This window comes from Stegodyphus dumicola, chromosome 9, assembly GCF_044657685.1.
Source record: "Stegodyphus dumicola isolate Sdum_Otavi_A_Nest chromosome 9, ASM4465768v1".
Classification (NCBI taxonomy): domain Eukaryota; kingdom Metazoa; phylum Arthropoda; class Arachnida; order Araneae; family Eresidae; genus Stegodyphus; species Stegodyphus dumicola.
The window spans coordinates 40,063,895-40,087,592 of record NC_140776.1 but is presented as its reverse complement, the minus strand read 5'-3'; the positions used below and the strand labels follow the sequence as shown (position 1 = coordinate 40,087,592).

Here is a 23,698-nt window from a genome sequence, read left to right as displayed (position 1 = left end):
GTAGGGATAAGGGTGAAGTATATCCTTTCGATGTCCATTTATTGTTCCATTTTTTAACCAAATTTTAACAGTGGATTTTGACACATGGCTGGCTGCTTGCTATGTCTTGATGCAGTTCTACATATTAATGGCAATGTGGGTAAATAAAGGTATTTCATATTTGACATTTCGATATAAAATATGTTCCTGACAATATATGGAGCTGATATTAATAGTTTTATGCACTTGCTTTAATTTTTGTTTCCCGTTATATCAAAAACCAGCAACAATCATAAATCCCTATAAAAAACTTTCTTTAGAATCTTTAAACCATGTTGTAAGACTTCTTTTTTTTTCTCTTGATGATAATAAATTGATTTCTTTTTATTGCAGTTATTTAAACATATCCCCGATAATGCACATTGCGTTTTCCCATAGTTGACACTGAGCATTCTAATGATTACGCAACTGTCCTTTGACTTCGCGGATTTTCTTTTAACATTAAAGTTCTTTCCCTTGCAACATTCTAATCATTTTGTTTTCTCCTTGAAGCCAAACTTTGACTTTTTTCCCCTTTCTTTTTGGCAATATTATGTATGGTTGCTTTACATATCGAAACATCATGGCACTTACAGCATCTTCTTTATATATATAAGCGGCTAAAGTGTGTGTCGCCGATAGTTTATTGTTGCCACTCGGAAAAATGAGCGCGGAAATTAACATTTCCGCAGTTTTTAATTAATATCTCGGCCGATTAAAGTCGTACGAAAGTGAGAACGATACCGATGGATTCGGAGAATTTCTTTAGAATCCGAGGGTACGCGTCTCGAATTTCAACTCGGCGCCGTTTCGTAGATATTCGAGAAAAAAGAATTTTGCACGTAGCCAAATCCCTCTGATAGGGAAAAACCCAAGAAAAAACTTGGAAAATGTAGGGAAAACGTAGGGGAAAATTAGTTTTTAATTAATATCTCGGCTAATTAAAGTCCCAACAAGACGCGAATGGTCAAAATGGCGTGCCACGGACCTGCGCAATCCAACGGTGTGCTTCGCTAGGCCCGGGAGCTAGCCGTTTCGGAGAAGATGATGTTACTTCACGCTATAAAAATATGCGGCTTAAGTGTCTGTTTGTCGCCGATAGTTTATTGGTTGCTTGCGTAAATGTACTAGCCAAGGGATTGAGTTGCCACGGCACAGGGTTGCCGTTTCAATTGAGACGTAGACAATTTCCTGTAAAACTTGCCTTTGCTATGACCAACAATAAGTCTCAGGACCAAACACTTAAGCGTGTTGGCATTTTTTTACCTGAGCCTGCATTTGGACACGGTCAACTTCATGTTGCCCGTTCAAGAGTTCGTGAAAGAACGGACGTAAAATTAAAAATAATGGATGGTCCTCTGCAAGGCGAGCTTAAAAATTATGGAAACATCTACACAAGAAATGTTGTATATAAAGAGATCTTTGACATGTGAATTAACGTTTCATTATTTAAATCACCTTTATTTATTGAGCTAGCGGTGGCTCTTAAGAAATGTACCGCCAGTGGTTCCCTTCATTGCACTCTACTTTAAGCAATTAAGCAAGTAGAAGGGGGAAACCCCGTGGGGCAGTAAGTAAAGGGGCGTCCTCGCATCCTGCCCTGGGTAATTCAGTTTAAATTAGCAGACACCTTTGCACAAATCATTTTAATTACAATTTATAATATCTATAACAGCGGTCATTTCGTATGACAGCCAGGCTTTCTAACTTTTTAATATCTAGGTACGAATAATTTTCCTTGGAAAGAGCACAAACATAGTCTTCCGTTCGATTGGTTCTTTAAAAGCGTCATTTTGCATGAAAACAAATCTGTCGAGCAGCAGACGGTAACTTACGCTTTAAAAAATATAGTTGCAGTTAAAAAAAAAATTTCCAAGTAAGCGATTTTTTATTATAGCAAAGCAAAGTCGTCTAAAAATGTGCGAACAGCCTTTGCAGCTTAAGTTAAAGAAACTGATTTCTACATGCTATATGTCTGCTATAGAATCAATTGCATTACGAAAATATTCTGGGTGGCGCTAAAGATCTCATTTACTATGACAACGTAAAAATAACATGGATTTAGATAATTATTGGTGCCCTTTAAATGTAAAAATGCAAATTTTTATTTAAGATTTAAAATGACAGATTGAATCTTCAGGTATTCATGAAAAACAATCAAAAGTACAGTGTCCAAAATTACCATTATCCTTATCTCTAGTAGTAAATTATATTTTTCATGTTTTGTAAACTTTTATCGTTAGGATCTTAAATCTTAAATTTTTCTGACATGGCATTCATCTCTTTAATCTGGAGATCAGAGATCGTTAACAGCAAAATACAATAGGGAAAATGCCTGAGATAGCGTCGGTCTTAAGAACTGATTTAAGATATTATTAACGATATTAGTCATTACTTTAAAATAGTCTGATAATAATACAGATGATAAAATTGAGTTTCGAAGCGATATCAAAGCAAGGATTAAAATGTCCATCGAGCATATAATTTATAAGCATTGTGTTACCTAAAAGTGACGAAAAACCTTGAAAAACCTCCGGAAATTCAGGAATGAATGACAGCATTTAGAAATTGTAATTTAAATACGCGTTTACAAATCTTTTGTAACATTAATCTGAAACTAAAACTTACTCAGCTTCAGAAATAGGAATAGAATATACCCCGATTTCCAAATGTTAAGAAACAAATTGAAAAATTGCGATAAACCAGCTAAAAGTGTTTCGAAATTCTTGAAATCTGGATGATATGTTACAAATAAAAGCAAGCTGCATTGAGTAGCTTTATACAAATGAGTGGCGCTGTCTTCGCTTTACATGAACATGATATAGTTTAAAACCATGTTGAATCGCAAATTCTCTAGTAATATAGAATGGTTAACTCTAGAAAGACTTCAGAGGAATAATCCTCTTGTCTTAAACTGCAGACAGACAAAGTCGGAAGACGAGTGTAAATAGCCCTTTTATTCAAACACAAAATTAACAATTACCCAACTTAGGTTTACACAAGCCAAGCACTTCTGGCTCAACAGAAAAACGTAACGATGAATAAATTCAGAATGTGGTAGATTAGCCTAAAGGCTCACAGAATAATTTAACACGTAGAAAAGGCGCTGGTTTGTAGAAAAACCGGCTAAATGGCTAGAAGCACTCAACGACAACACAGAATCAAATCGCTAATAATCACAACAAAACGTAGACTCGAATTGGCAGACACGCTCTAACATCAACTTTCGAAACTCTTGCTTAAATAGTACTTCTTTCTACCTCAATCTGAATAAACGCTCGCTATCTCATTTACATTCTGGCATGAATAGTGTGGGTGAACAGAGTGTGATAGTAAAGGCTTGCAACTTAAAATTAAATACTACTTAAAAATAAATAGATAAACCGCACAAAAAACTGTTTAAAAGGGAATTCATGTTCGATGAACGACGGTGTATAAAAGAATTTCGAGATAGCCGAAATTTAAAAATGAATTCGAGATGACATTTGTCAGCGGAATTACGTTATAGAGCAACAGGGCGATTAGAAGCAGATAGTCTGACTTTGCAAGATGGCCAAATGTCGACGATTCCATGGTAAGCCGATTGTGGAATCAATTTCTAACTACAGGTTCAGCCTCTCAAATAGCTATCGAAGAATTACCACTTCTGCGGATGCCCGGTGTTTGGAATTTAGTGCACGTCGCAAGAATACTTCAGCTCCAACTCAGCTCAGATCCGCGCTTATCTCTGCTGCAGGAAAGACAATATCACCCACGACAGTACGCAGAAGGGTTGCATGAAAGGGGTCTGGCCTGTATACTAGGCGATTGACATTGTGCATCGCGCATACCTCCTGCCAACGGGGAAAGTGTTTGAATTGGGCACTGGAGTGAAAATTTAACCTGGAGTGTAAATCAGTGGAGGTCTGTTGTGTTCACTAATGAGTCCCGCTTTGCTCGACGTGTTTCAACGACAAAAGGATTCTCGACGTGTTTACATATGGAAATAAGCAAACGCTCGACATCTTCCGCCTGATATACGGGAGAGGGGTACTTATGCAGGAAATAGTGTTCTTGTATGAGAAGGAGCATCCTTAAGTAGGCGCGCAGACCTGTAACTACGGCCAACATGGAACTCAAAATATTTAGAGGTACACAGACAGCATACTGGATCATATTGATCGTCCGTACGCTGCGATACCTTTATTTTGCAAGCAAATAATGCCCATTTTCAAACTGCTGGCCTAGTACACCGGTTTCTTGAAGAAGACAGTATACTTCAAGTAAAATCTCCAGCACTCTCTTTCTGCCTTAATCCTATTCAGCAAGTGTGGCACACTCTCGGGGTGCATGCTGCTGGCGTCCAATTCCTCAATGGGCATAGAAGTGCTTTATATGATCAATGAGAACTGTTGTCCATGCAGCTCATTCATAACATCATAAAGAGCATGAGACTTAGAGCATGAGGCTTGTATAGATATTCGGGGTGATTACACTCACTAATGATAAATTTTTTAATTTAATTTGCATGTCCAAATTTATGAGATTTTATGTTCCTGTAGGAACTGCATAGTATCTCTGCGGCGTGGGAGCATTCTAAAGATGCGGCGAGTCCTCTCGAGAGGATGCTGGGAGGGGAAGAGTGGTGAGAGACTCTCACACCCGTCCGCCTCCCTCAAAACTAGGGGGAGAACTGAGCTAAAGTAGGGCTATCACCTATAAGGTGCTCAAGGCTCATGCCAACGAGAGGCGCATTTAACTCCTTGACACAATGACTGTCGTGGGCTTATGCTGACCATCGTCAGGCAACTGGAATTGGTAACAATTAAACATGACGGATATCTGATGGATCTGAATCTAAGTAACGCATACATAACCGATAGATCTGGTACAAATCTCAAGTAAAGTTTCGAAAATCGATCAGTTTGATTCGAATTCTAGCAAATTGTAAGTCATTTTAGAACTATGCATGCATACAGGAAGTGTTTGCAAAGTCTGCTGACCCTTCAAAGTTTTGGCGACAAGTGAAAAAAGATAAGAAAACATTCAGTTTTTATATTCTAGTGAGCTTGCGCTTAAAACTATAAGTGTGTTGTTGAAGTTTGATAGTTGAAAGGGCTAAGCTATGCTTATTAACCATGATACAGATCGAGTGCCCAAGTTTTGCTTTCAAGTTCTTTGTTAAAAAATATGTCAATAGTTTACTGTATATAACGCCTTAAAAAGATCACCAAGGATATGAAAAAGAAGTTTGGATATTTATCAAAAAAACTACAGAAAATGAGAATACTTATTAAGTTAGAGGAAAGTTTAATTCTTGGAAAAAGTTTCTCAGTGATATTAGGGTGTAAACTGTTTGCAAGAAAATTAATAGTTTCAGTGTTAAAACGAATTATCTAAAAATTTTGAAAATTGAGGCGAACTGTCATCAGGACAGGTTACTCTATCACTTGAGGCTACAGCAGAGTCTATTGTCATTTCCTTTTGACAGCTTACCTAACGATGAAGAATTTCATAATTTTTTTTTCTCTCTGAAATGGCTTCTTTTTATGATGCAGATAGTGACATACACTTTTCCATAGTTGAGGCTGATGATATTATGAAAGATTCAAAATTAGTTAAAGCCCTCCAGGTCAGACAGAACCACAATGAAATCATTTGGACCTTCACCATGTTTAACCATTTATCTTATATAAATTATTTAATGCGTATCACAAATATTTTCCAGCGTTGCACAGAAGGAAGCTAATATTCTGGCTATTCGTAAAAGTACTGAATTTAAGTATCTAGTATTAAAAAAAATAATATAAAAATGTATCAGCTTTCTTCTATGTTTGGGTAAATGTCTTCTTGAGAAACTTTGTATGAACACAATTAGCAGAAACAGAACTATGTTAGCAGAATTAGTTTCTCATTTCTTAAGTTAGAAAACTTAAGAAGCAGAAATATTTTGAAAGAAGATCAGTAAGGCTTTACGCTCTAGCATTTAGCTGAAGATACACTTCTTCGTTTACGTGATATAATAAAAACGGAAAAACTGCGTCACGATTTTGGTGTTTCTAGGTATACAAAGGGCTTTCGATAATGCTTTGGTGGTTTGGCATCATTGATTGGCCACAAAGTGCTAATGTACCTAAGAACAACTTCTGCTTGATCAAGGATTTTTTTGCATACTCGTAATGCAGAACTTTCCGTAGGTAATATTACGAAAGAACATAATTTGGAAAAGAGCTCTGCCGAAGGATCAGTTTCTGGAATCTTGTAATTAATGATCTTTGGTGTGAATTACCTGTTTTTAAAAACTATTTTAAAACTGCTTTTGCGGATAATCTGCTTTTAATTCTGTAGAGTCATTAGGATTTTTGAAGTAGGAAACAGGAAAAATGAGAATTGCATTCGCCGGGACCTGGAACTCTGAAATACGCGCCGAGTATGCTATCGTTACACGACGAAGACAAGCAGAAAGGAGGGAGAAAATACCTTACTTACTCCCATTTTAAAGGGCGACTGAGGATTAGGGGACCCAGTCGTCAATCCTCGTGGTGAAGAATCATCATCCACCACCTTTTAGTTCGGGCTTCACTGTAGAGTCATTAGGATTTCTGAAGTAGAAAACACGAAAAATGGCAATGCCCTCGCCGGGACTCGAACCTGGACCTCTCGAATACGCGCCGAGTGCTACCGTTGCACCACGGAGGCATTCAGAAAGGAGGGAGAAAATACCTTAGTAATTGTTCATACGCAAATAAAATATGTAAAAGTTATCTTTCATGGTAAACAAAGATAACAAATTTTACCGAGACAGTCATATTTTCTACCTCTTCAAATAAATGCTAAAAGTATTTTCAGATTATATAAAATTTCTAATAATACTAGTATTATCTCCAACAGCTGTTGGAGACGCTACAAAGAGGATTCAAAATTCTTGTATTTTTAGGTCAATGCGAGTTTAATATGTTTGTGTGTAGGATTTTATGTTAATTAACCAAATATTACCATTTGGGACTTTACTATAAATTCTTCTTTCCACAGTCCTCACCAGAATGCAAATTAGTTGTGCAGTACTTAGGCCGCGAGTTTGAATTTTTAAATATTAAAGCTTCTGGCAACTTCGCTCGCAATTCACTTCTTATCGCCAGCCCTACCAGGCTTTATTCCGGCTTTAGCTATTTTGTTAGCCAATGTTGTAGAGACATTAGGTAAGTTTTGGAAGCAGAAGATATGAAAAATTAACAACGTCTTCGGGAATAGAAACAACGGACCTCTGAAATACCGGCTCAGTGTGCTGACCACTACACCACGAAGGCACGCTAGGAAGGCGGGAGAAATACCTTACATACTCCCCCCTTTTATAGGGCGACTGGGGTTTTTAGGGGACTCAATCGCCAAATCCTGGGTGTGGGGAGTCATCATGCACAACCCTTTTACTTCGGGCGTCACTGTAGAGACATTAGGTAATTTTTGGAAGCAGAAGATATGAAGAAGTAGCAACGCCTTCGCCGGGAACCGAACCACGAACCTCTGAAATACCGGCTCAGTGTGCTGACCACTACACCACGAAGGCACGCTAGGAAGGCGGGAGAAATACCTTACAATGTTAGTGGGCGCCATTAGTTACTTGAGCCAGCTTACGTAGAGTGGCTTCCGTGTTGTCTCAGACTATGTTACTTAAACATTAATTTCAGTTTACCCTACTACTAAATTTATAAATAAGATAATTATTAAAAACTTTAACAAATTAACAAATTTAAAAATAAATAAGTAAAATACGTATACTCAAGTATATATTATAAGAAATCAGATGGCACTATGTCGACTGTGAATACTACTACTACTATTAAATTTAAAAAGTAAATTTAACTTCTATTAAATTTAAAAAGCGAATAAAAAATTATTTGACCTTCGTAAGTCTTTGTCATCTTAATTCGAACTAGAGTGCTAACTCTCTTGTTATATTAGTAAAGTATGAAGGAGATTCTATACAAACAGAGCTTCAACAATTGGTTCTCTTTCCTCGCTGCAATTACTACGAAAAATTAGTGTCTCGGAGAAACTTGTCGAAATTCAGGCAATTATTAAAACCATGCAGGATCTTAATACTTGTATTCACTTTGTTTTCATGGACAATGTGGAAATTTTACAAAAGGAGATGGCTGATTCTCTAGCTAAGCTAGCTCCAAAACTTCACACTGATTTAGACCTCGGTGTTACAAGCTTTTTTATAGAAATAATGCTATCTGTATTTGAAACAGAGAATAGCTTGTTCCATCAGAAACGAAATGGCTAAAAATTATTCCCTAGAGTTTTTCATGGGATAAAAGTCTATCAGTTTTCAACAGATTTTAAATTAACTCGATTTATTCAGGACACGGCAATTTTAAGAATTATTTAAAGTAATGGCTTTGCTTCAAGTCATATGGCTTGAATAATATATTTAAGTCATATGCCTTTGCTTCAAGTGCTTTGCGCAGTTGCGGTAGTGCAAATGAAGACATTATTGACTTTTTTCTTGAACGAGTTATAAGGTATTTCTTCCGCCTTCCTAGCGTGCCTTCATGGTGCAGGGGTCAGCGCACTGACCCGGTATTTCAGAGGTCCGTGGTTCGTTTCCCGGCGAAGGCGTTGCTAATTTTTCCTATCTTCTGCTTCCAAAAATTACCTAATGGCGCCCGAACTAAAAGGGTTGTCAATGATGACTCTTCACACCCAGGCTTTGACGACTGGGACCCCTAAAAACCCCAGTCGCCCTTTAAAAGGGGGAGTATATAAAGAATTTCTCCTGCCTTCGTGGCGTAGTGGTCAGATCACTGAGCCGGTATATCAGAGGTCCGTGGTTCGATTCCCGGAGAAGGCGTTGCTAATTTTTCATTTCCTCTGCTTCCTAAACTCCTAATGTCGCTACAGTGTTAACATGTCAGCAGCGGAAGGTACTTTAGGACGCTTCAAAAGGATATGTCTGTAGCTTAGCCACCAACTTTTTCTGATTTTTGAAGGACTAAAAGACTATTTTCTCTTTTCAGAACTTCATTCTGAATTTATGTTTTTCAGTTTTAAAATTGTTATTATTACTTATTATTTAATTTTTCCCCATTCATTTTTTATTTGTAGTTTTATTGTACTTTTCATTTATTTTTTAGTGCTATAACTAACTTGCGTAAGCCTCGTGGTTTACTTTTAAAATACTAAGAGATGAAACATCGATACATTTTAACTTTTGTATAATTTTACTAATAAGTATTTAAAAATACATTTGTAATAAAAAATACTAAGTATAAAATATCCTGAAAGCTTTCGAGTTTAATATTACGCACAAAGGGGCGTTTTTTCCTTTTATTTACATATACATAGACGTTTGGGGAGCATTTGAGCTAACGCCCCTTTGGGCTAAGAATATTTAAAAGCAGCATATCCTTAGAATTTTCGATAGACAGTCTCGCTCGCTGAAGATAAAACTGTTTTATTCCTCACAGTGTGTTGCCATATCTCGCTTTGAAATCTTTGAGTTTTTTAATAAAAATTCGTTGAAGTTTAAAAAATATGAAATAGATTAAGAAAACAAATTCTAAATTCAATTTAAGGGTTTTCAAGTGCTCATGTTCGGGTGGAGGACTATGTTATTCAAAATTTGATATCTCTGGGTATCTCTTATTTTTCAGAATGCGAGAAACATTGACACATTCATGCAGAATCTTCATTATTTAATTTCTTTAAATACAATACACAGTAATATTATTTGGTGGTAACAGTTTGAAAAGTGATACAGACTTTTATAGTGAATCAACGCAAAATGCCGTTTTGAGACTAATAGCCGTTCTGGGCTAATAATGCAAAAATATCTTTATTACATTTTTCGCGTATAAAATGCAAACAAGTTATCTGTGTATATTGCATTACCTTATGAGTTGTTTCTGTAAAGATTCAGGAAAGTCATTGCAATGTACAAAACAGTAATCTCTTAAAAAATTACACCATAACAAGAATAATTTTCCTCTTTCCGCGAAAGCATTATTGTATAGTAATGCAGAGGATTCAGATGAAATCCATTATAACTTCATTTTCTAGTGATCAAAAGCCCATTAGTGAAAACTGTCTTTCCTTTTTCCTAAATCTGTTTTTAATTGCTAAACTTGATAATCAGCGATATAGCACTTACATATATGTACACATATTTAGTAAATTTCAAAGTCCTTGAATTCGGCACTCATAATAAGTTCTTAGATTGGATATATCCTAAAATTTTCTTGTAGTATTGATGTTACAAATACTTATATCGTTGCATCTACAATTGCTGCTTTTAGTCTGCTCCGTTTAAGCAAATATATAATTTCTTTATGAGATCTATCTGTTGAGCAGGGACGCCTTTATGTCGGTTGTTCTCAAGGAAACTCCTTTGATTAAAGACAATTCGTATTTATGCTATATTTTGTTGTCAGAAATGAGATTACGTGACAAAATTATATTCAGATCTTCACCTGTTTTGCTTCAAGCAAGTACCAGTTTAGAAAGAACTTGATTTAAGCTTAGGTCTAAAATAGCAAATTATTGCTATGCATGACACGAACTTAACGTTAAAACTTTCTTTAATTATACTAAACCGTATAAAACTTCTGAGAATAAATTTAAAAGCATCATGATAGTGCAGTTTTTTAAATTCACATAAAACAACATACAGATATTTTAAGGAAAGAGATTTTTTCTGAGAAACACTATGACTCAATGACCCAAAACGTATTTATGGAATTATTTATTTATTTTTATTTGATATTCAAAAAATAATGTGCCAGTTGAAACACTAGTGCCATGTATTCAAGAAAGAATTCGCATTTAGTACTCTTTATAATTATCTCACAGATCTGAAAAAATAAGAACCTTTAAAACTAAAAGATACACTGGTGGACAAAATTAAGAGATGGAACATTTTTTATGAAACATCTCAGAAATACTGGATAGAAATAAGCGAATTTAGGCACGGATATAGTTTATTGTATGACAATAATGTGCACAAAACAACAATTAAAATACCATTCATTAGCATGAGTTATGGCCAAGAGTCCAATGTTATCCAAACTTGAGGTCGAAAGATGGCAGTGAAAATATGGCTAGAATGGTGTGTGGTCGCCTCTGATAGGCAGACAGTACGCACTAAGAATAGCCATACAAAACTGCAACAGCGTTGTATGAACAAGGTTAAATAGCAGCTAGTGCATACGCTTATATAGGAGGACATAGTATGATCTAAGCATATGGGGCAGTTGATAAACAAATAATCGGATTGAAAGTATGTGTATCCATACAGAACTAAGCACGAAGCTGAATACGAATAACCGCTTTGAATATAGAGGGAGAATGTGCCGCTCTGGGAAACTTGCTGTGGATAACTTGTCGCTGTGGGGAACTACTGTTGCTGGGGCAAACGTACCTTGCTAATGTGTTTGAAGGAGTCTGCATGTGACAGGTGACAAGTGACAACAGGACAGGGCACCCGGACGGCTTTCTATGACTACTCGGGTGTTACCCTGGCCCTGCAACCATCTAGAGACTTCACAGTTGTAAGACGCTTAACAGATGTGTGCTCAATACATGTCACGTTACATCTACAGTATTATGTGTGCACTGTCCATTACTGTGCTAATAGCCTTGAACGGCACGTCGGCTCGTGGATAACTAAAAACAGTTACTTTTCCATACTTCGGATACACATACCATTGCTGTCCTAGCTACTTTAGTAAGCTTGCTTGACATGACTGAGTAAGCAGTGGCACAGTATATAATGACTGAGCCAATTTTATTTTGTGCAGATCTGTTACTAATAGCGTTGGCGGGCCACTTTGACCAATTTATGGAAGCTGGTTTTCTAAAGTGGTATTCTGATGTCTGTGGGCAATCAAATAACTGAGTTTGCTATTTGTTTCCTACCGTATACAGAAAGAACTGTGTCACTGCATCGAAAGTGGTGCAAATTGCAAATATGCTGCGAATGGACCGTGTTCAAGGAAGGACTGCGTTAGTGAGAAGAAGCTGCTGCATAAATCTGCTGTCGCCTTTGGAAAGAAAAAGAAGGCCGTGTGGTGGCTCTGAGTCATCTCTTCTACCACTTTTTGAGCATGTGTTGCTGAGCGGCTCGCTTAGGGTATGATGTCGGGAGGAGAGTTGAAATCACGTCATCTTGAACAATGTTTGTAGCCTGTTTCGCCAGATCGCCCGCCAATTAGTTCATTTTCGATCATACCCTTGTGAGATGAAATCCAACACAGAATAGGAGAGTTAGAAGGAGTTGGAGAATGGCATGTAACAATCAATTTCTTCTACATGTACCTGATATGGTCTGAAGGTTCGATGCTGAGTCTCTAAATTATTGCCATTAGGCGCATATTCTATTGCGGGGCAGATTTCAGTCTGCATGGTTGTTAGTTATGCTTTCAATACGCAGTTGTTGAATCTGAATCTGTGTGTTTAATTGTACTGAACGATGTTATTCTGCGAATAACAAAATTCACTGCCAGTGCCATTTTCCGTCTTGGATCCGTCCTTTTAGATAACATCTGTTACATCAGTCCACAGCGAAAGGTACATATTCACATTTTGCTTCAGGTTTTTGTGCGCTGCCGTTTTCAGACTTGAAGTGTTGCTGTTGAGGCTGTGTGATACGCTCTGCAGATGGTGAGCAGATATCAACTGAGATTCTGCCTCATATGGTGGAACATATTTTTACCCCCCACTGAAGCTACGTAAAGCACAATACGCTGCTTTACTCTCGAATATCATAAGCTAAGGAATCTGGATCGCTTTCCCATTTCATAGCGGCTGTACTGTGCATTGAATCGACAGACTTATTTTGCTTAAGCTACCGAGAAAACCATTCTAGCCTTATTGCGATATATTTCAGTTGTGTGACATATTTCACGATTTTGCTCTGGAGTTTACACTGAGTTATATCTTAAAACACCATTGCATCCAATTATCAGGTTCTGAGATATATCTGATGAGATTGCCAGTTTATACTCTGCTGTCCAGCTTGTGATGGTGCCCAGGTTTTCTTGAGCTCTGTCAAATTGCTTCTACCAGCTACTATCAAAACAAAATCATCGGTATAGGTAATTGCCTTCGTATGGTCTGATTCGTCATAGAGTTGAAGAGGAACTAGATTCCACATGGTCGGACCTAAGCACGAACCCTGTGGGCATCCTCATCAGATGTCCTTCGTCACTACGATGCCGCCATGCTTTAAAACTGTAGACATTTTAGTAAACTTGAATAATTTATTGTATATTCATCCTACGTTTCTGCAGAAAAGAATTGCTAGATCTATTGACAAGAGCATGGAGAAAGGGTTGAATCCGTTGAGGTGAATAAGCAATGCAAGAAAATTCAGTTGAGTTTCTTGGGAAGGCAATGCATCTGCTGTCGATAAATATTATCATTGCTATGTCATCCAAAAATATCCTCTCTCATCTCCAGAGAGCTCTTTTCGAGTCGTATGACAAGACAGAGATGAAAATAAATCAAGAGAGTCTTTTAACAATTGTGATTTCTGTTATAATGCTTCCCTTTTATTAAAAATGTATGTATTCAAGATAAAGTTGCAGGGAGAAAACGAGCCTTCCCAACTCTTCCACTGCTGTCAATCGAAAGTTTCAAGTCCCAGTGAACGGCCTGACTGCATGAGCGTTTTTCTTCATGTCCACAAAGACATTCCTCTCACTAGACAGATAGCTTTCGAGTGGTATGCTGTAATCAAATAAGCCAACCAAACCAAATGTCTCATTTGAAGCTTTTACATTCTAAGAAGCAGAACTATTCGATTCATTAGGTGATACAATTGGTGAGACTGGGCAGTCTGTCTAGAAAACTGCTTGAATAAGAGAAGGGGTATTTTGTATTTATATCGTCACTCTTTAGAAGAAAAAGAGACACACAAAAATAAAACGTGTGATTTAGAAAATAAAATTCATGTGCAAGATGCTCTAAGTCAACAAAAAGTAATGAATTTATTTATCACGGAAAACGTCGGAAGTTGTTCTTATTTCATGATAACTTCTATTATTATTCCATAATTGTTTAAGTGGCCAGCAAAAGATCGGCTTTTAATGTACACAGTTTATAAAAGAATGAATTAAAAAGTTATTAATAAAAAAAGTTCTAACATACTCTTTTAAATGTGTAAGGGGAATATAATTTAATATTTTTATACCATTATTAAGATTCTCTGAGTGGCAACATGATTTAATGTTTTTGCATAGTTATTAAGATTTGCTGTATGGCAACAATGAGTTAAAAAGTTGTTACCTTTAGTGTTCCATGATTATTTTTTCATAAGCATTTTTCCTTAAAAGCTATGTTATATTTTTATGTTAAAGATACGTATTATGTAACAAATAAGTATGAAAGCTATATAAATATGAATATATTGCTTTAAAAACTAAGAAGCATTTCTTTTAATTATAAAACACTTTGGAATGTTTTGTTTTCGATTTTTATTCTTCCTTCAACTCCTACAAGTACATTTCATGACATATTTTTTGTATAGCCAGTTTTGTTTCATACGTTGTATTCCTTTTAGTAATTATTTTAATGACAAAATATAACTCTTATCTGTTCAAGTCCTACACATTTGAGTGGCCCATATCAGGCGAACCCGCTATGGGTGAGTCAAAAATTTAGTATGCTCGTTACTAGAGCATAAAAAATTCAAGATTTGAAATATTTTGTATAATTTTAAGCACATAGTTTCAGATTTTATGGGTTATTTACTAAAATTAAGTTTTAAACAATGACAAAAATCTATAATTCTGTGAAATTTCCATAATAATTGACCAAATGTCGTTAATTGTCTTAATACTGGCGCGCATAATCAATCCATAGTCATGTAACTTTAACCTGTATACGACAAAAATCTGTACATCATGAGCAAATTTCTGTTCCATGTTTAAATTTGGTAACAAAACTCACTATTATGGTCACATATTTTGAAAAAGAAAACAAGAACTTATTACCCGGTTTTTTTTTATTATCCTTTTCTTTACTTCAAATCTACTGGTTTCCACTTAACTTTGTTCTTTTAATTTTTCCAGCACAATTGCCACTGTTGGCATAAAATTCCCATAACACTTCTTTCGTCAAAGCTTCGGTTTTCCTTTTTCAAGGTCAAGAGCAAATATCAGTGCTATTCCCACATATGACAGATCGTCTTATTATGCTTCACGTATTTCGTTAGATCTTTATCTCGTCTGTACTTCCTTTTCCAGCATATCGCGTGATTTCCCTGAAATGTTCAGTCTTTTCTGCCGTTTCTGATTTTATAGAGCTTCTAAAGTGTCAGATGCATAAATTTGATGTCAGAACTGTATTTAATGCAAAAACATAATAATAATAATAATAATTCAACCGAGCAACATTAATTGTAAACACGTTATCAGGATTTGTGTTCCTCCTTACTTGCTTTGGAAACATTAACTGTCCTGACTCGGAACAGGGAGCTTACTAAAGCTATGTTCAATAAATTTGGGAAGTAGGCAATACACACAGGAAGGCTATACGAAACCCTTTATTTTTCTCTCTTTACAATGATTTCCGGAACTTCGGAATACAGAGACCAACCACTTGTGGTCTGAACGTAAGAATATAAAAAATATTAACTAAAAATCTAACTAAACTAACTTTGGATTAATAAACAAGTGCCTAACTCCAAGATTGGCCGTATATTAACAAAAAGCCGTATGTAGTACAGAGAACTGCTAACACTACGATACGTTTAAAATTATCAAGAGGATTAAACCTCTGGCCTTGAAGGCAACCAGCAACCGAGTAAAACTACTATGGCAAGCGGCCTGCTGCTAATAACTCCTCCCTCTCTCTTGCTTGGCAAAAAGCCACAACTTAAGTACTTGGCGTTAGCAAGACAAATTTGCATAAATAAGTTAAAGCTTTTAATTCTAGCCAGAAGTAGAAAATAAGAAGTGATAGTAAAGATTTAAAATAAAATAAACGTTAGTAAAACTTAGGATCCTTACAACGTCACAGATTACCATATTATTATGAATTTTATGAACAATTAAGTGCTAATTAAATATATCGATTGGGTTGGCTTGGATAATTCCATAAATCGAAGTACACAATAAATCATATCGAAGAATGTGTTTGATCCTTATTTTTAGTCATTCTCAAGTATGAAATGCCAACAAATACAGATTTATCGGAACCAAAGGAAGAAAAACATAAATCAAGTCTTTGAACATAGAAACTTCGAAATATACGTATAAATAAATGCGTGACGAAATATAAAAATATTAATTTAGAACAGCATTAAGTTAATTAAGAAAATAAATAAATAGAGGTATCTTATATACATAATGCAGTTTTTAGCCCAAATGGCGTTAGCCCAGAAGGTCTATTAGTATCGAAATGTCATTTTGCGTCGAATCACTATGAACGGCTGCATCCCTTTTCAAATTGTTGCCAGGAAATATTATCGTCACCCTGCATTATATTTAAAGAAATTAAATAAGAAAGAATATGCATGAATGTACGTATATTTCTCGCATTGTGAAAAAATAGCGATATCTAGAACCATCAAAGTTTGAATAACGTAGTCCTCCATCCGAATCTGGGGATATGGAAGCCTGAATTTTGAATTTCTAATTTGTTTTATTACCTATTTCATATTTTGTAAAACATTAACGAATTTTTGATTAAAAAGCTCAACAATTTCAAAGCAAGCAGTGACAACACTGTAGGGAATAAAACATTGTTATCGCCAGCGCACGAGACTGTCTATCGGAAATTCTAAGGATACGATGTTTTTAAATATTTTTAGCCGAAAGGAGCTTTAACCCAAATGCTCTGGAAACTTGTATGTATGTGTAAATAAAAAAAAAAAAAAAAAAAAAAAAAAACGCGCGTTTGGGCATAATATAAAATCTGAGAGCTTTATTTATTATTTTTTTTTTAATTTAGATTATTTAGAATAGAAAGTCTGCCTTACTTTAGAGATCTCATTCTCTGAGTTTCTTTCTCATTTTTTTAAAAGCGTTAAATATTTCACCTTCTACTTTTTATGGCGTGGTTTCAAAAAGTATGTTAAATATTTTATTATTGAAAAGCAACGAAGTTTAATTGAGCAAAACTCTATAATACATTGCGAATGAGAATAATGCCTTCGCTGAAATTTCTTCTTTTATTGTTTTCGTAGCTTCACAAAAAGGTATCACATTAAGAATCGAAAACGTCTGTTTTGGTGTGAACAACTCCTTTGAAATTGGGGAAAATAGCAGTCATGATCTTTCCTGGTGATTAAGTTCCATGATCTCTTACTCAATGAATTCCATTAAAATCAGATTTGCCCTTGTGTTTTAATACCATTCTTGCTTCTGCTATATACAACAAGATTGTTTTCGGAGGAAAACCTAGACATGAGCTCAGTTGTTTATTTTCCAGCCTTCTTGTTGCGCTTTTCTGCTTTATAATAATTAATATGGGCACAGCCCGGCCCACTTAACAGGCGATAAGCCTGTTCTATGACCATAAATGGACTGGCCCAAGGAAAAATACCACATAGACAAAAGAAAATAAACACTAAATATAATCTAAACAACAAACAATTTCTGCCAAGTATTAGCACGTTCGTAAATTCACTTTACGTATTTCATCAGAAATTATTTGCAGAGCATCCGAGAATGTAACTTTTTATTCTATTTCGTCTCTGAAATTGAATTGGTCTATGAAACTTCACATCGCTCTTTGAAAAAATCGTCATTACAATTCTGTGTGGCAGAGGATAGATATATTCTTTTAGCGATTTTACAATATAATAAAAAATGCAGGTTTATAAATTCAAAGACTGGTAGTATTTGATGTCACACTCTAGCCTTTTAAAATCAATAATTGAGTAATATCTGATGTCATTTCACTTCAGAAACTTTAAACATTAATGTCTAGGATTTCCTTTCCAAATTTACAATATATATTAATAAATTAAATGATAATTCTCGATATTTGATTTAAAATGACTGAACTAATCTTATATCCAATATCTGTAGTTACATTTACAGTTTAATTAAAAAAAAAGAAAAAAGAAATTCCTGTATGGCCAATTTCAAAAAAATTCTCTTAAAAAGTCCAAAAATGGAAAAATTTGAAAATTTTGAATAAATTATGGAATTGAGGCAATACCTAATAACTGAGAATATTTGTTTAATCTTATATGGGGAAAATGTTGGAATGAGTCGTTAAACCGAAATAATCGTTTAATACGATTAGTTAAATTAGAAGTCAGTTGCATTAAAAAACACTTGATGTTTTTTCCGTCTGATTTCATTTAAAAGAGGGGAATACACTTACCATTTTACACACTTTATTTTGCTATAACATAACTCAAACATTATTTTTTAAAAATCCTTCACTAGAATAGTGAACTTCACTACTGATAAAATATTTCTTTTCAAAACGAACTTCTTAGTGTCTACATTTATACTAAATATGCTATTTGCTATCAATGTTTTTCGAAGTTGTAACTTTGAAATCGAACATTTAGTGCACATCCAAGAAGTAAAACTCAGCTAATATAACACTGGCTGGTAGAAATTATTAGATGTAACCAGTTTTCCAGTTATATAAAATCAATGAAAATTGCTTATATTTTTATGAAAATTGTATTAATCTGTTACCTTAGGTGTATTCTTACAGAAAATTTAATTTAGCTAATTAAGAGGGTTTAACTGAATTTGAAGATGTAATAAAAATATCAGTCAACAAGAATATAGCATGCTGTTCGGAAGATTTGCAACAACAACAAAAAAGGGTATTGGATAGACTTGAAATTTGGTGCACGGGTTAGCTATCATAAGAGATGCAAATGATAACATTTTTAATTAAGAAGGCAAAAGGGATACACGCGCGATCCTTTACCTACTCAGGAGATTGACATAGACAACTGTAAATCCATTGTATTGCTGAAATCAATTTTTATTGCATTGGCAGTTTGTAAGCATGGGCCGAAGCAGAGCAAGACAACATTATTAATAACTGACGGAAAGAGGAAGAATCGTACAGTTGGGAAAATTTGCTTTCTGGCCCCGTGAAATCACAGTAGGCCATGGAAAATACAATAGTACTGTTCCACATACTTCAAACACTGGCTGGTAGAAATTTTAAAGCATTGACATTAAGGGAATGGAAAAACCTACTGGTACTAAAGATCTGGAAACAAAACAAAACACCAGATAAGCATAACGGCAACGGATCGTACAACAACTTCTACAAATTCAGAAGTCAAACAACAAAAATCAGCGTTAATTTGCAAAATTTTCACAGGACTAGTTTCGATGGTTCGATGATGAAGATGATGGTTCGGTAAAACCATCGAAACTAGTCCTGTGAAAATTTTGCAAATTAACGCTGATTTTTGTTGTTTGACTTCTGAATTAGTATTTATTCGGCGTGTTATTGTGTCTTAAACTTCTACAAAGTTAGTACAACAGAACAGAACAATAATACATAAGAAGAAGATATCTGGTTATACTGTTCGTTAACGTTTACTGCATTAAGGACGTGTAGAACTCGTTTGCAGCTTCCGTGGGCCTCCTACCACTAACATGGAAAATTGCAATGGTGTAGAGAACGAAGAACGCTATGACTGTGAATCTGAGAAATCATCTTCGACGACTCTAAGTACAATTCGGCCGAAATTTTGTTCGGTGACACCATAGGGATCACCGTCTGGGAAGCTGTATTACAGCGCATCACAGTGGCCTTAATTTCAGCGCCATTATGTGGTGTGCTATCACATCTCATTCGCGGTCTCGCTTACAACTTGCAGCACTATAAACAGTCAAAAATAAGCAATTAACATTACATGTTACATGGAAAACAATTAGCATTACATGTGGTATTGGAACTAGATATCTTATCATTATTACAAAGCCATGTCTTAACAAGATAATGCTACTGACCATTTCGCAAATATTGCTGAAAATTTTTTTTATGCAACCATTAATTTTCATTAAATACCAATTTCTTTCCTCCATCTTCACCGGACTATACTCCGCTTAACATACGTGCGATATGATTATTAGATGGTTGGCCGTATGTCATTATGAGCAGATGCAACTGATGAATTGCAAACATGTTTCAATCTGGAATGACATTTCACCAGATATGCATTTCAGATCCATATCAGTCATGACTATGCCATATGTGATCAGTTATTATCGGTACTAAAGGATAACTAAGAATTAAATTTAGTACGTTCCTTCTGACTTACAGTTTTAATAGTTTAATCTTTCATATCTTACGTCATATGTACTCCTTCCAATAAATATCTTTTTCTTAACTGATGTCTTTCTTTGTGATGCAGTTTCTCAAAATAGTACTTATCGATGAAATCGTTATACAAAACCTGTTTCATTTCAAGAGATATGATAAAAGACGTAGACAAAATTATCATTGAGTGACAAATCTAGCCAATAAACAGATACTTAAATAGTATTTTTTAGTTTAAAGTGTTATTCTTTAATTGATAAATATTATATTTTAAACTACATTTAAATGAATAAAAACCAAATTAAGATTTAACTTTGTATTTTAACACGATTTGTTTGAAAACCAATTATTATTCTGTACTCCGATCTGACATCTGGAACTTTAAAATTAAAGTATAATGCACTGAATATTCATACGAAGGTGAAAAAAGATATTTAAGGCGAGAATCTGAGAAAAACTGTCAACTCGGCTTTGTTTATATATCTTAAAAGTATGGAAATTTTGTTCTGCAAGAGAACTTCCAACGTATTGTGAATGAAAAAAAATTCAAAATAAAGAAGGCGATTTAGATGAATGTGCTGGTAACGCACGTTGATATTCATGATTACCACCTAGATATGCATACTTACAATGCACTTATATATCCATAGGCCATTTTATCCAAAAATTTAAAACCTTCTTTAAAGAAATACCGTTTATTCAGTCTGAGTTAAATAAATTTTTCCTTCCTCTATTACAGCTTCATGTACTGTATTTTTCTCCCTAATACAATTATTTTCATATTTACACCAGATAGAGGTTGTCGCTTGCTCAACTACAATCGTGTTTAAATTTAAGAAAATTTTAAAATTACGTCTATTTTTACAAAAATTATTAAAAAACACTAATTATGCCACAAAAGAATTATGCAAGTATTCAAAGTCGAGTATGTAAGCGTACACGTAGTCCTTCCCTATATTAGCCACATTTCTTTCAAGTTGAGTAAATTTTATATGGTATTAGATCAAAGAAATAGCCACGGTAGTACGGATGATGGAAGGAGATGGAGAGTTTTCAGTAGACTGGAAGCAGGCCACTCCCAAGCACAGGTGGCTATACAGCTCAATGTAACACCCAATGTCGTCTGCAATTAGTGGAAACAGTTATCCTGTATCCTACTCCTGGAAAACAAGTATCTACAGTTCTTCGTAGGCTTCATTAGATAGGGTATGTGCCAGAAGACCAACTGTTTGCGTCCCGCTCACTGCAGCACACAAGACAGCGCCTTTAGCATGGTACAGACAATGTGCGCCTTGGACCAGACTTCAGTGGACTGCTGTGCCTTTTACGGATGAGTCAAGATTCTGTCTGGGCAGTGATTCTCGGGGAGAGCCTGGCCCACCTCATCAAGCCCTCCCTCATCAGGGAAAAGGATCTTTACGGTGGTGAAAATGTAATGGCTTCGGCAGGCATTATGTTGGACGACCACGCATCCCTGGCATGTGCTTGGCAAAGGCTCCCTGACTTCTCTGGGGTGTAAAGGGGAGAATTTACAGACCTATTTTCGACTTTTCAGAGGCACAGTTAGTACTGGGTTCCTGTTAATGGACAACAACCCTCGTCCACATATTGATCAGATGGTCGACGATTACATGGAAATGAAGATATTCTCCGCATAGACTGGACAGCCAGATCTCCTGATCTTAACTCTATAGAGCATGTCAGGGATACTCGTGAGTCGGCAATTTCATCTCGCCATGCTCTTTCGAGAACCACCCCGGAGTTGAAAAATGCCTTGCTGCAGAAGTGAGATCGACTGCCACAGGGACTTCTCAACTGTCTGCTGTCCAAAATATCATCATGCTGTGCGACCTGTCTGGCTGTGAGAGGGGACCATACGCTATATTAGACTCACTTTCAGATCGATATCACGACGTTGATTTTTGATATCCCTGCTCAGTGAACTTTAATGATAATCATACGGATATAAAATAACTCTTGAATGGTACATTTGTTTCTCTGTGATAAATGTATATTCATACCAAATTTAATTAAGATCTCTCCATTCAAAGCCTCCCGAGAGAAATTTCTCATCAGTCAATTTAAAGTGACATTATTTTGTAAATACATTATAGTCAGTAACATCGTGCTTTTTTCGGGATTCAAACCTAAGCTTCTCTGTGTGTTTACTATCATCCGCTGAATACCAGGGAAGGTTGAAAAGGAGGGTAATGCCTTTAAGTAATCTCATTGAGAAATCGACTAATATTTAAACTACTTCCGCTAAAAATATAACAAGAACACAAGATTCTGTAAGAATAAAAAATAAGAAATAATAAGGGAAAAACAGAAATTCGATCTTTTTTTATTTACTATATTTGTAATAGAGTTTAAATTAATAGTTTTAAAATAATTCTTATCTTTTTTTTAACCTAGGTCTGGGAGATGGTTGGGGAGCAGCGCCGCCGCTACCAAACCCCTTAGAAAGTGCAATAAAAGAACTAGGATCACATTTGCTTCAAGTAAGAATTTTCTCTTTTCAGCCTATTTAATCAAAGGAATTGATTTATAACCGCCATGTAACATTTATAATTTATTTTATTGTGAAAACAATGTTATTTTACATTGATTTCGAAATGGAAGAGCAAAGCAAGAGAATATCCATACTTAGCCACATCTGCATTTCGCTGCCGCTATTTCTTGGGTTTACATTCAACTTTGTTATACTACCGTCTGCAGACTTTGGTTGCAACACACAGGGCTTTTCTGCTAAATGCGAACATACTTCTGGTATAGATATATCTCACAAAGACACAGGGCTTTTCTGCTAAATGAGAACATACTTTTGGTACAGATATATCTCACAAAGAAATATCGGAATAATATGTAGATATATCTATTCAGACATGTAGGAATGCAGAATTAAAAAAAGTCTTCTTGTGAAGAGTTGTAGCTAAGAATGATAGTTTAGCCCCCAGGGACAACTGAAAATTTTGCTCCCCTCTTCTGCTTGCCAAGAATGGAAAACACTTTATTTTAAAATTTCATAACAACTTAGCGTCCTCTGGATGCTGCGCCCGGAGACAGGTATTTCTCCCTACCCCACTCTAGCTACGCCAGTGTTCATATATGTTAGTGTACAGAACGGACGAGAAATGAAAGAGTAACACTTAAGAGAAAAAATTCCTTTTTATCACTTGCAAGACATTTGTGAAATGCATTGACGTTGCAAAAGATGTACAAAAGTGCAACCATGAAAACTGCACCACACTCTGGATATCGTCGGCGCACGGACTCGCGTAAATCTTGGAAATTTCCTAATATGTCTCGGACTTCTGAGGCATTCACAGAAATGATTGCTTCAAGGTACTATAACTTTCAACAGGGATATCATGCACCAGTCCTTTGATGTAATCCCAGAAGAAGTACACAGGCTAATGAATGGACCACCAAAAAAATCTGATTA

General features: G+C 35.5%; 1 protein-coding gene across 2 annotated transcripts in view; it reads left to right on the top strand.

The window, feature by feature from the left end:
- The window catches only part of LOC118184362 (single-minded homolog 2-like), a 272,622-nt gene that overhangs the window by 202,568 nt on the left and 46,356 nt on the right, over positions 1-23,698 (top strand). The window contains exon 4 of one of the 2 annotated variants that reach the window (XM_035354022.2): positions 22,669-22,754. In XM_035354022.2, coding sequence (XP_035209913.2) covers positions 22,669-22,754 — 86 coding nt within the window. Of the gene's footprint in view, positions 1-22,668; positions 22,755-23,698 lie in introns of those variants that run through there. The other variant, XM_035354023.2, reaches the window with a different exon arrangement.